This window comes from Cibotium barometz, chromosome 8 (assembly GCF_041138505.1).
Source record: "Cibotium barometz isolate CiBa-2024 chromosome 8, ASM4113850v1, whole genome shotgun sequence".
Taxonomy (NCBI): Eukaryota; Viridiplantae; Streptophyta; class Polypodiopsida; order Cyatheales; family Cibotiaceae; genus Cibotium; species Cibotium barometz.
In genome coordinates this window covers 24,434,650-24,449,258 of record NC_141053.1, presented here as the reverse complement: position 1 = coordinate 24,449,258, position 14,609 = coordinate 24,434,650, and the positions used below count along the sequence as shown (strand labels likewise).

The 14,609-nt window shown below is 42.5% G+C and overlaps 1 protein-coding gene across 3 annotated transcripts in view; it reads left to right on the top strand.

Moving 5' to 3' along the window:
• The window catches only part of LOC147636071 (DNA binding protein), a 98,722-nt gene that overhangs the window by 62,617 nt on the left and 21,496 nt on the right, over positions 1-14,609 (top strand). For all 3 annotated transcript variants that reach the window (XM_086801511.1, XM_086801512.1, XM_086801513.1), the window contains 2 exons: positions 11,746-11,883; positions 12,090-12,413. In XM_086801511.1, the coding sequence (XP_086657637.1) occupies positions 11,746-11,883; positions 12,090-12,413 (462 nt within the window). The remainder of the gene's footprint in view (positions 1-11,745; positions 11,884-12,089; positions 12,414-14,609) is intronic.

Below are 14,609 nucleotides of genomic sequence, written 5' to 3'. Positions count from 1 at the left end.
CGCATCGTAACTTATGGATTGGCCCCCCCGTCATTGTTATGTGGGGCAGAGTTGCTTGGGCCATCGAGGCTGCGACTGTCATGTCATATGAGGAGGAGGGTGGCGGACTAGCCCTTCAGGTCTCTCACCTTCGTATTTCTGTAGTGCTAGTTCTAGCTCCACCTACTGGTCATTGGAATCTAGGTTCTTGCCAGAGATGGGAGATTTGTAATAGTATTACTGCATGGCACATATGGAGAGCTCGATGCAGTGAATCCATCGAAGGCAGCCTCACCTTGCTAGCGGAGTCCATCCGGAGCATATCGCTTGATATCATTCATACCCTCCATGGTTAGCAGGGGAAGCTTCAGGGTGGCTTGGACCGCATGCGGAAGTGCCAAGACCTGAGGATTTGGTGTCACGGTCCCTTTCTCACTGACAGTGGTGGTGAGCCCACTTGGCACTAAAGACCTTCTATGGTTGTTTCCCCCTCCCCCCAATGTATGAGATAGCCTTCTCCTCCTAGAGCGGCTGGTTTAGGAGAAGAAGATCCTCCTCTCTTTTATGCTTCTTGACTCTTGCTCCCCATGTGGAGACAAGTTTGTACCTAACCAATATGGTTGTTTTTCTTGGTAACTAATGGAAGGATCTTTTCCTTCGGAAAAAAAAGGGAAGCGACCCAAATAAATTCGCGGTGTCAATATCAAGGCTGAGGCAGGTCTCTCCTTTGAGGTAGGCAAACCTCTCCTGCTACACGAAGGGAGGGAGGGTGTTGAAACAGAGCCATAAATCTAGTCTGAGGAGTGCCAAATTTGGTGCGGCCCCTGATGAAAAACGATGGCGTGAGGGGAGCTAAATGAGTGCGTTCCACATAAGAGGCTATCGAGGCCGTGAAGGGATTGGAAGAGGGATGGCAGGCAAAGGGCCTCCCAAACATGAAAGATGCTGGCTGCAAACTTATCTTTGAAAGAGGTGCTAAGCCTGCAGTTAGGAGCCAAAGAGAATATCCACTTGATATTGAGGCTGTAGGCCAGCTTTCAAGAGATCCTTGGACCATCCTCATTGGACTAGTGCAGTTGGACCATCTAGTTAGGTTGGAACGAATCTCAAGAACCTCAACAGCGGAAGGCTTACACGTCATTGAAGGCACCACACGTTGATTGGCATCTTGGCCGTCAATTTGCTCAATACCCAATGAATGGGATCCTGCGTAGACACACGCGCACGCCCGTGCCCGCATGCTCCCCTGTTGTCTCTCTCACACACACACACACACACACACACACACACACACACACACACACTGTAGCTTGTAGATTGCAGGAAGAGGGGAAGAGGGAGAGTAAAGACAGATACAGGGTCCAGATGTGTAGGTACATGCGATGGCAAGAGAGTGGGTGGACAGCAAACAACAGCAAGTACAAGTGACTCTCTTCACGTTTACACACCAGACAGTAACGATAGCAAGTAAAGCAAACACACTTTTTTTTTTTGGTAACACAATATATTACAAGTGGGAAACCTCCAAGTGGAGGGAAAACCCACAATCAGAATACAAGAAACAAAAGAGAAGTTACAAAATGAGCTATCCAAAAGTAGGACAGCTAAAGTTCAAAAGCAGATGCAAAGGAAGATCTCCAAAGTCAAATGGATCCCTGCGAGACAAAAGAGATCTCCTGACGAAAACAAAACAGGGAATATCTTGTGTAGCAAAGATCTGCTGATTTCTTGGATGATAGATGGACTAGAGGGCCCAAAATCTGGTCCATGCCATCAAAGCATCAAATTTTGGCAGACTAGGGGAAATGGTGCCAAATAGCGAAAAGAATTTTCCAAGAAGTGCACGGGAATGGGGGCAAGATCATAGAAGATGATAGACTGTCTCACGTGGATGTGAACATCTTATCGAAAACGCTGAAGCTATACGTCTTTGAGCCAAAAAACTGCCAATTGGTAAGGCACCAATGAGGCATCTCCAAAAGAAGACTTTCTGTTTTAGGGGTAATCTACATTTCCAGATGTTCAAGAGAGCCACCCTCCACCACCTAGAAGACTTGTCAATGTGCCATAATGAGTTTCAACTTTTCGTGAGCTTGTATACAAGGAGGAGGAAGAAGCAATTTGTATGCACTGGTTGCAGTCAGATTGCAAAGGGGCACCTCACAACAACCTCCATTTTGGTTCACCAAAATCCAGTCATCCAGAGTATGACTCAATTGTAGAGGAGGTACATGCTGAAAATCATGCAATAAAGAAGCTATGATTCGCCATATCGGTCTATGAGGTAAACCCAGATTGTAAAAGGCCATAGCTTATCGGAAAGAAAGAACATAACCATCATCATTAAGTACATCCTCAACATATTCAATTGCTTTGGTAGAAAGGTAATATGCCTTCCTTGGCTGCAATAGAGCAAGGGGCTATTGAAATGCACGACTCCAATGAATGCTCTCTCTGCGAAGAGAATTGCCTTGATCAAGCGATCTACCAGACCATTTTATTTGAGCCATGAGAGTTTGCCAATCCTAAATCAGTTTTGTAGAGAACGGGCATCCAAGAATGCGCCCCTGTAAGCATCCAAATATAGCCTCAGCATGAGTGATCATCCAATGCCCAAAAGTTTTAGTTTTCATTGCTACAACAAGTCTCGATAACATTTAAGTCCGAGGTTGTTTTTGCTCCAAGAAGCTTAGAAGAAGAGAAGCTTTCCTTGCAATAGCATGAAAGTGTAAAACTTTCAATAGGAAAATTACTCTCACTCACAAGAATAAGGAACACACTCTTGATGTTAAGCGTAAAGGAGAATCTATTCCTGTTGTATCAGCTTCGGCCCTTTCTCGTTTAATGAAAAAACATCTTTTTTGTTTACTTAGTGTATGTTAAAGAGAATCAGGACACAACAGAATCTAACCTGTCTGAGTTGGACAAGGAAAGAATGGATTTTCTCAAAAGTTTTCAAGATTGTTTTTCAGAGGCTTTGCTAGGGAAGTTGCGACCTGCTAGGCCTGAGGATCATGTGATTGATTTGATTCTTGGGAGTTTGCTACCAAATAAGCCACCTTATAGGGTAAGTGCAGTCCAACAAGAAGAGATTATGAGCCAAGTGCATGATCTGTTGGGGACAAAGGATTGATTCAGTCAAGCTCTTCACCCTATTGTTCACTGGTGCTTTTGGTACAAAAGCACTGGTGCTTTTGGTACAAAAGAAAGATGGTTCTTGGCGGATGTGCATTGATTATAGGGCACTGAATAAGATTACCATCAAGAACAGATTTTCTATACCACGAATCGATGATATCTTGGACCGGTTACAGGGAGCAGCTTACTTCAGTCGCATTGATTTGAAGAGTGGATACCATCAAATTCGTATTTGACCAGAAGATGTGCACAAGACAGCTTTCAGGAGACCTTTTGGACTTTATGAGTTTTTGGTCATGCCTCTTGGTCTTCGAATGCTCCAGCGACTTTTAACAGGATGATGGATTGGATTTTCCGATCTCACCGTGCTTTTGTGGGCACCTTCTTTGATGATATAATTGTGTTTTCTTATTCAGAGAAGGAGCATCGGGAGCATTTGACCAAAGTGTTTGAGGAACTGAGAAAGCATAGGTTGGTTTATCAATGGAAAGAAGAGTGAATTTTTCATGCAAGAGATTCACTTTCTTGGGCACAGTGTGTCTAAGGATGGCGTTAGGATAGATCCAGCGAAAACTGAAGCGATAAAGAATTGGCCGGATTTCCAGTCTCTGTACATAATGTGAGAAATTTCTTGGGACTTTGTTCATATTACAGGAGGTTTATCCGATTCTTTGCAGAGATTGCTTCACCTTTACATCACTTAACAAAAAGGATGTAAAGTTTCGATGGACAGAGAAGGAAGTGGAAGCTTTCAACAAGCTTAAGGAAAAGCTTACCACTGGCCCAGTTTTGGTTCTACCGGATCTTCATAAGCCTTTTTTGGTACAGTGTGATGCATGTGGGAATAGCATTGGAGCTGTTCTTATGTAGGATGGACATGTTATTGCTTATGAGAGTAGAACTTTGTCATCAACAGAAAGGAATTATATCCTAAACTGAGTATGCGGTACTATGGCCTTTTCAGGTGATTGAGAAGATGAGTGATGTTTCTTATCGTCTTTGGTTACCGGATCATTGGAGGATTCATAATGCATTCCATGTGAGTCTTCTTAAACCTTTCAGAGGTGAGGTGCCTACAGTTCAGGTTGATGAGACACAACTAGAGGTAGAAGAACTAGATGAGATTCTTCAACCGGAACAGATTTTGGTACATAAGGAAAGCAAAGTCAGAGGGAAAGTTTCACGTCAATATCTGGTGAAGTTTGTGAACTATTCACCTATGGATTTGAAGTGGATGGAGGAGGGTGACTTGGCAGATTCACAAAGGATACTAAAACTTTACGTTGAGGTTTTTGGTTTGGAGCCTACCTTTCAAAGTGCTTCAAGAGGGTCAATTGTGGATTCTAGAGTACTACCTGTTATACTGAAGAGGGGGGTGACTCCGCTCCCTTGTCATAGAGTTCACTTGGATGAGATCTAGAAGTCGCTTGGTGTTCTTATCAACACACCGAGATACTGAACTGATAGTATATCTGCCTATGGGACTTCTATGATATATGTGTACTAGTCACATGGTTTGATTCATGGATATATGGATCTTTTGAGAGAATGGGGTTGCCTATTCTAGACTTTCGTTTGATGTGCATGTATATGGATACTTTTGAGATGTTATATGATATGGGATCCAAGGTTAAAAACATATGAGAACACCTCAAGAAGTATTTATGGGTATGCATGTATGCTTGCTTTGATGCATCACTGTTTACTCATGTTTATGATGTACTGTTGATCGTGGGTCCTGTGGGATGGCCATGAGCGGAGCAGGTAAAGCATCTAGGGGGACATGACTATTCATGAAGTGGATGCCGGTTTTGTGAATGACACTTGATTTATGTTATTCTGGATGTTCTGTTTCAGTTGGTAGGACATAGCTTTCTCATTGCTATCTTAGGTTCTGTTTCAGTTTGGCAGATCCTTTGACTCAGCAATTGAGGACGATTGCTTTGTTTTAAGAGGGGGGTATGTTACAGGACTGAGTATGTTGTCTCTTTTCTTAAGCACTGTGATTATGTTTTAAGCATGTTTAACATTCATTGATCATGTTTAACTCTGTATGTGCATGTGTAAGTTTGTACACATGTATGTGTAGGTGCAGATACATGCTTGGTGTGTGTGTGTACATGTGTGTGCATGCTCATATGTATGTACATGTACATGTATGTATGTTACGTGTTTTTGGTATGTTTCTCTTACTGTTTTGCAGGTGCAGTTGAGACCTTCTCTCTCTCTTTTGTTGGGCAGTCAAGGGCAGCCCAAAGGGCTACCCTAGGGCCACCCAAAAGGCAGCCCAAGGGCAACCCAAAGGACTGCATAAGGAGCGGTTAAGGGGCAGCCTGGCGGGGCAGCATTGGGGTGGCCAAGGGCAGCGGTTAGAAAACAGCCGGGTGATGCAACAGCAAGGGCACCCTGCAGCACAGCCCAACAGGCCAGGCAGCCCGTCCGGATGACGTGGCGCTGCCACGTGGCAGGGGCGCCAGGCTACAGCAGAAAAAGATGCCAGAGAGAGCAACGCTGAAACCTAAACACAGAAAGAGCAGCGCTGAAACCTAAACACAGAAAGAGAAAAGCAACGTGAAAAATCTTCCGTGTGTGAGTTTTTTTAAAATAAAACAAAAGTGTTCAATGAGATTTTATAATATATAAAAAAAAGCTGGGCTTTTTAGCCAGAATTTGGGGCCAAGGCCCATTGTAACCCATGTGAAAAATTTGGTGAAAGCTTATAAGAGACTCTCTTTACGTGAAACAAGGAGTTCTCTTCCCGGAAGTTGTACAAAGGCTACTCCGACTTCAAGAGAGAAATAAATACCTGCGGGGGCGCCACGCTTTGGGGCCTATCGGACTCTTGTGCAAGAGCGCTCTAGCTCCATCTCTTTTTCTTTTTCTTTTGCGAAGTTTATTATTATTCCAGCTCATTAAGAGTTTTAAGTGTGATTAAGCTGTGCTCACCGCCCGGCCGGTTTCAAATTCCATAGTTAAACCATCCCAACCTAGAGATTTCCAAGTGTCCAATTGTTTTATTGCCTCTTGCAATTCTTCCTCCGTGAAGCATTGTTCCATAGAGAGTGCCTCTTCCTGAGATACTATGTATGAAACATGAGAGAGAAACGGATCCCTAGCGGCCTGAACTTGGGCATTAACAGCACCTGTAGTAGCAAAGACATGCGCATAGTGGGACACACACTCATCAGTCAATTATTGTTTGGAACATGTCCAAGTTTGCGTCAAGGTCATGACGTGTTTGCCAATGAGGTGATAGCTCAAGTGGTGAAGGTGTTTGCCTAGGACCCGTGTTCAAAACCCCCCTTGGTGTTTGCTTGGCGGCATCGTCTACGGGTGGATAAATAAGCGCCCACAAGTGACTGTCTACGGACGGTAAAATTTGGTAACTATGGGCGGATCTTGGGCCCAAGGCTAGTTGAAAAAAAAAAAGGTCTTGACATGTTTAATGGTGTTTTTTTGGCATTCAAAATGTAGCTTTTGAAGAAATCCTTTGAAGAGCATCCCTTATCATTGAATGGGCGTTGCCTAGCTTTGACTTGCCATTTTTCTAGCTTATGTTTGTTATTTTCAGCAAGCACATTTTTTGCATGGTATAAATTCTCTTCTTCAGACACCGAAAGATTCCTCATGTAAGTAAGCTCCGCCAAAGCTTGACAAGCTACTTTTGCATTATGGACTCTGTTTTTCTTCATGCATATACCAATGACTATAGTCTCTAATGATGAGTTGGATCCTCTGAACAAAACGATACCAGGCCACATTTGTGCTTTCCAACATTTGCAACTTAAGCGGTGAATGACCTCTTTGACCAAATTATGGAAAATGTCATGGGAGAGGTAACGGTTATTAATGACGACGGTATAAAGAACGATCATCTAATTGCAGTCCGAAGTATAGTCCCATGCACAAAGGTAGATGATCAGATAATACTTGTGAGTGATCCATCCAAATTTTGCATATAAAATCATCATATTGATCCGCATGTAATAAATACCATCTATCCAGGCAGGCTCAATATTGAGAAAAAGCCATGTGGTGGAAAGTGAAGCCAGACACCCCAGGGCACATTTGAGTCCACAAATCAATAGCCTCTAAAGTATTTATCATTGCATTCCAACGGAACCTCTCAGAAGCTAGCATATGCGAATGTCCAGACGAGTTATCCCCATGCTGAGGGCCCGGGAGCATTGTTAAAATCCCGACACAAGAAAGCATTATGTAGCCAAGGATAGTCACATATCTTTGCCCATAACGTTGCTCTCTTGGCTGAAGCAATTGGCGCATAAAGAGCTGCGAACTCATATATCTTAGCATTTACTAGACATTGAACCACCAACCAGTGACCATCTGGGTCATTATGCACTAAAACCAGTTGTAACTCATGTCTGACCACAACAAGGCAACTCCGGAAAATGCACCTAGGCTTGCATAAAAGATGCCATCACCAGCAAAGTGACCTACTTGGCCTACGAACTTATTCTGGTTGTGTTCTTGTAAGCAAACTATATCTGGTTTCATCATATTTACATAGCACCAAAAACACCTCCATTTATTTACATCACAGAGGGCATTGACATTGTATGTAATTTAAGAGGGACTACCATGAGAAATATATACAAGAAAGTAGATGACACAGCCTGCACAGGCATGTGTCATTTGCATGTGTTCCCCATCATCATTATGCAACATATTTTCTTGCATTTCAGCTTCATGTGCCTATATTTGCACTTCCATAAGAGTCTGTGCTCTATGCAGCTCCACCATTTGTTCCCACTTCTTGCCCACAATATTATTTTGCAAGTTTGACGCAGCCATGTGCGACGAGGAAGCATCCAAGGCCCAGTTTCTCGTTGGCAACAGTTACCTATGTTGCATCACTGGTTTTTTAGGTGTTTGCCAACCATCATTTTCAATTTTTCTTTTCCCTTTTCTTTGCCTTTTTGCACAGCTTGTGAATACGATACATGTGCATTTGCAAACGATGAGGCTGTTTTTTATTAGTTTGCCCGCTTGTGAGACAGGAGGTGCTTGAACTTTCACATTGACATTTGATGTCGGCTATGAGACTACAACAAGCGGTGGAGGATGCAACACTGTGGGACATTGATTGGCCATATGAACAAATTTACCACATGTGTAACATGCACCAGCAAATACACCCCATTTCAATTCATAGTAAGCTTCACCCATACGAACCTCATCTACTTTCACTGCAATGGACGAGGGCGTGGATTGAGTCGCATCCCAAAGTATAAAAAACGTGTTCCTATTACCCGAAGGACGAGGTGGGCATATGACTGAACCAAGAGAAGCAGCAAGCCTAGGCAAATCCTCTCACATGTAATTAGGAAAGTTGACTACTTCCACCCATATTGGGCATCTATGTTGGATGAGTCCTTGATAATCTTTCGTGGGCGTCCATGGTAAGATATGCACCATTTGATTTCCAAACTACAATGGTGATTTTTCCAACATCTGTAGCTTATACTGATTTTCAATGGAGCAACACTTCATGAAATCCTTTATCTGCATAATACACTCCCTCCACCTAGTAAAGACTGGAGCCATTGTGTTACATCACTTGCCGTGGGCATTCTACTTGGAAAGAGCACTATGATTGCATTTTGCGAATATTCCTTGATTGGCGAGACCACAAAAGACAACTTGAGTTTGTATTTGAGAGTAGGTACAAGCCTATCCCAGGTTCTCAGAATATGTTGAAACTCATCATGCAGCACAGCATAGACGAACTGAGCATCTTCATTTTGATGGAGCACTCCTGAGTTGTTGACTTCAAAATGTCTTTTCTTGGTTTCTTGATTCCTTTTCCTTTCATAAATGGCTACCATAATTGCAGAGATCATTGTACAGAGACCCTCACACACACTCACACACACTTAGAAAGGGATGTACAGAGGAGAAAAGAGGACGGGAGAAGCTGCAGATCGAAGGGGACGCTGGACAGAAGATACAGGCGCACACATCAAACGCAGAGAACGCTGCAGAACACGCCATAGGTCATGGCTTGGCAAGACGTAGGCGCACAAACGTGCATGTCACAGAGGCGCCTAATGAGCAGGTCGCAGAGGCGCACAAGGGTGTAGGTCGCACAAGATGCACAGGTTGCATAGGTCACACCGGCCGTAGAAGCACACAGGTCGCACAGGTCATGCAGGGCGCACAAGCGCCCAAGCGTGCAGATCGCACTCTCCACACACACACTTTTTGGGTGAAAGCATTGTTCTGTTTATTAATTAAATGTACAAAGGAGTGTGCCTCACTGCAAGACACACACTACTCAAAAACAGTGATAAAACACCTCTAACTGATTGTAAGGAAGCTCTCCGAGATCATGGCAATCTTGAAGAGACAGAAGAAGAGATCTCCCGAAGTAAGAGTAGAAAGAGAAATCAGCAGTATGAAGATAAGATGATTCTGGGCCATGTAGATGGTCCAGAGAGCCCAGAATCTCATCCACGTAAGAAAGGGTATATAATTTGGTAATGGTGGTGAAATTGTGGAAAATAGCCAAAAGTCTCAACCGAATCTTTGACCTGGAAATCTGATGCATAAACGTGTCGAGAGATTATCGAGGAACTGGCGAGTAGAGGGGCAAAACCGTAGCATGTGGGGAACTGTTTCCTGTGTTCGAAAGCATCTTCTACAATCCAGTGATGCAATGCGCCTACGGGCTAAGAAAGCCCCAACCGGCAATGCTCCCACCACACATCTCCATAGAAAGACCTTTTGCTTAAGAGAGAGTACTTTTCCAAATACATGAGAGCATATCACGCCACCACCTTTGAGGCTTGTTTAGATGCCATAAGCGACTGCCATGTTGTTGAATCCATGGAGGGGGCAATAACAAGTGATATGCTTTCACAGTAGAAAGAAAAGGCATAGGAAAAGGGCGGAGTTGAGGCCTCCTTGGAACAAATGACCAATCATCTAGTCTCTCTTGGGTTTTTAGGGGAGGCACAGACTATAATGGGGCATGCAATTCCACCAGTGTATTCCTAATCTGCCTATAATGCATACCCAATCCAATTCGTTGCCTCACTTCAGGGAAGGAAAGTAGCATGCCATGCATATCAACCACGTCATCTATGCTGTGCAATCCATGTGCATGAAGGAAATAAGAGCTCTAACGCGACTAGAGGCTTTTGAAACACCTTGCTCCAATGAATGTTTTTGAGGCGCAAGGAATGACCGATTGATTGCTGCTGCCCATTCCAATGTAGTTATTCCAGAATAACTTGCCAATCTTGAATCAACCCGGTGACATATGGGCAACCTAGGATTTGTCCTTTAAACTTTCCAAAAACTCTCTTTGTAAGAAATAGACCAATGCCCAAAAGCTTTGGTTTGCATGACTGTCACCAAATGAGAAAGCATGATGGCCCAAGGTTGTCATTGACGTAGAAATTCCAATATAAGCGTGCTTTTTCGAGCAATGAGATGCAGATTAATATCAAGTATGTTGAGTCCATCATGCATCTTTGGAGTGCAAATCAATTCCTTTTTGAGAAGACGGAGAGGTTTTCGATCCGTACTTGTGCGCCAAAGACAATCTAAGGCCTTTGACATAAACACATCCAAATCTGATTTTGTCCAAGGCAATAATGGCAAGTGAAACTGAACATACGCAATGAGAATGGATTGCACAATTCTTAGACGCACATGCAAGGGCCACGTAGATAGCTTCTAGGAGAAGAGAGAGATGAACTGTGTTTTCAGTATATTCATATGATACAAAAAGATGTCTTTGACTGGCCTTTCGCCTTCCAAAATGGACCGACTTCTGACTTAATCTATTGACCTGCCCCATCTGGGGATCAGATGCTCTATGACTGAACTAGCCTTGCTATTTATAGGCTCATGGGATTTCCTTGGCAACGACATGACTACTGTCGGCCAGCAGAGTCAGAGCCTGTTAGTTACCCTAAACTCATACTACACTTGCTGCCAAATCAGGGATTAACCATAAGATTGGTTATGTCCATGTGACATTCACACTTTGCTGGTGCATGCGTGCTTGAAGATTTTAGATGGTGGGCTCTTTCCTACCTTGTGGCATGCAAGCAGAAAATCCTTTCCTCACTCAAGCTTGAAACTTAATTTTTAAAATTTTCATTTTGCTTCAGAGGGAGGTTTTCAACTTTAGATCATACAGAGTGCTCACTTGACACCTGCCAAAACTACATCTTTTCTGAAGACTAGAGTGCTTTGCTTGATTCAGTGTTGTGCACAAGAAGCACAAGAAGATTGCAACCTTCCAAGTGAAGCTCCATTCTCACTTTAAAGCATTATGGAAGGTTGTCCACTTGTTCAAGTTGTCTTCAATTGGGCAGGACATAAGCAACGGCTTTTGTAGCTACCCTAATTGGGCACAAAATGAACAAGGGTGTTGCCATTGAGGGTTTTTTGCATTTAAGTTTTTGGGGTAAGGAATAAGTGAGATAGGAGCAGAGTTACTTTTATTAAGGGGCCTTCATACATTGTCCTTGAAGTAGTCTAAGATTATTGAACCATTTATTTCTGCTTCTTGTTGAATAGATATGGAAGGTTGGATTGCTTTTTTGTATCTATGACCAATCAGCTTTGACTGTTATTGTTAATCATACACAGAACCTGCAAGGAAAGCTTCATATTACCAGTACCAACAGGTGAAGGGCGTCGACTTGCACATGTGGTTCAACTGCTAGCGGTGCCAAGCTTACCTTGCCTTGTCATTGGTTGCGATGACCGAGGTTTAGTGGCCATTTGGTATAACAACTGCTGCTCCTACTTTTGTCAATTAATTTCCTATACTTTGTACTGGTAATTAGGATTCCTGTGGAGTGATTAAATGCAATTGATGCAAGAAATGAAACTACGACATAGGATGGATGAAAACAGACCAGTGTAATATTGCTCTTGTTCTTGTTTGCCGATTGGGTTTCTGTTAATAATGCTCTGCTTAATTTATGCAGGAATGTTTCAAATCGTCAACTTCTAAGAACCTCTAAGCTGTCAGTTCTGTCACCACTAGAAGTACACATTTTGAACATAGATATAGTGAACCAGCGCAGCCGTGGTGAATTGTATACAGATTCTTCAATGAAAAAAGTTTGCACAGAAGGTGGGAGTAATACTGCTGGGAATGTGGTAATTTCTTTCCTTGTGAGCACATTGGATCACAACGGGCTAGCATCTGTTGATTCTGCCATGCAAGTTGTTCCGAAAAGGTGGAGCTTGGAACGTTTCAGAAGAGATGACAATACTTCTGTTTTTGTTCTCGATCAATTGCACCAAAGGTATGCTGTAATCTGTTTAGGTTTGTGTGCAGGAAAGACCTGCTTTTTATTTGAAGTGGTGCTTATCTGTTTAAAATAGTTCCAAATATGTCCTTGAGGATGCATATATATTTTTTCCGGAGAAGAGACTTCTATTAAATATGAAAAAAATACAAAAGGGAGATTTAAAACAAAACTAGGTGGAGATCTCAATCAATCGGGTGTCTTGTGTTGCCAACAAGGTCCGATATGAGTGGAAATGAAGAATAGACCATGATCCCACTCTCTCATAAACTGGCCGCACTTTCTCTCTGCAGTCCTCGAAGATCCGTGGATTCTAGCCCAGGTTGCCATAAAGGTATGGATAATATCACTCCAAATCCTGCAAAGGCACTGTGTGTCCAAGACAATAGTGCCCTCTATTGCCTCAGTGCATCTAGCTGTCCAGATGTGCCAGGCTATAATACTAGCAATAATCTCCCATGCACTATCCAATCTCTGTGTTGGCGAGGTGTATCTTGAATCTGGCAAATCCTAAAGGCAACCCCGCTGAGCAACTCCTTGCTTGATCAAAATGACGTGACTCTTGTCATCCCCCTCATACCTTAGCTGGGGGGTGAGGTACCATTTTTTTTTCTGTTCACAATGGGTGGCAGTTGGAGAAATGAGTGGTGTAGGATATGGTTGAGGGCCCAGTGGTTCGGCCCGTGAGAGTTGTTGTCAGAGCATGTAAGCACTTTTATATTGACTCCCCACCAGAGATGATTACAGATACTTCTTGTCTTTGGCTGTTTGGTGGATGTCCTATCAGACATTTGCCTTGGGATCCCGGTGAGTAGCAATGTGAAAACGGAATCGTTCTCTAGGATAGCTTGTGGAACACTTGAGAAATTCAACACATAAATTCAACCATGAAAACACATGCTTTGCAGGTTTCAACAAAATCAAATAAATTGAACAAAAACATAGTAAATATAATACTTAGCTCCAAGACAAACATGCTGGGTGCAATCTTACCCCCCCTTGTGCGTGGCCTTCCCCACACGAGTATTTTTATTAGCTTTCAACCTAAGCCATAGCTCCCAGGAATATACAAAGTGTGCTTTTAGAGAGCACGATACTCTTCCACAACAAAAATAGAGTGTCCCAAAAATTGGGACTAGGATAAAGCCTTTAGGCTTTAATAAATTCAACATTATAAGTGTATTTTTTCCAATGTATCAAAATGGAAAAATCAATTACTAAGGTTACAAGCTACGCTTGTAAAAATAAATATGATGCACATAAGAAACATTCTTCTCGACACTATTCATCAATCCTCGTAATCTTCATCACTTGAAAATATAAGTCCAATTAATAATTAAATTAATCCCACAAATATTAAACAGGCACAAATCATCACCAACTCATGACTACCGGGCGTAAGTATCCCAGGAATCACCTTGCCATACAAACCTAACTGAAATAATCATAAACGGTCCCAAGCATACGTCATATACCGCACGTAGTATTAATATTTATAGTGGTGTCACCCACGATATTAACCTAACCGGCATGACGCAAGAGTAACCTAGGCGTCCCCAAATTACTCAAGATAGAAAAATAATATTCTTAAAGAGGACTTAAAATATATTCTCATGACATCCTCCTTGCTTGAGTTTGCAATTGCCTTCAATTGGCGGTTTGTTGGGTTTGAAAAGAACGAAGGATCTCAGGATAAGCTCGGAAAAATTTCTCGGGCATCCATTTTGCATCTTCTTGAGGATGGTTTTTGAATATCAAAAGATATTTGAGGTATTGGTTTCCAGTTCTTGTTGTTGTTGTCTCTTGATCAATAATAGCATCAGGATCTAAGACTTCTTCCTCTCCTTCAACAAGAGGTGGTTCCTCATAAATTGGGTGAGAAGGAAGTGTTCCTCGAAACGGTTTCAAGAGATGAATATGGAAAGAGTTGTGGATATTCCAATTAGATGGCATCTAGTCTATAGGTCACATCGTTCATCTTTTCAATAATTTTAAATGGTCCATAGTATCTAGGTGCAAGTTTAACTGTAGGGAATTTTTCCACACTCTTCAATCGTCTCTTCTTAATTCTCAAAAGTACATAATCACCTTCTTGGAATGAAAAATCTTTACGCTTCTTATTTGCTTGAAATGTATACTTCTCTTGAGCTCTTGCAATATAATCACGCACTTCAGATAAAATGTAATCAAAGT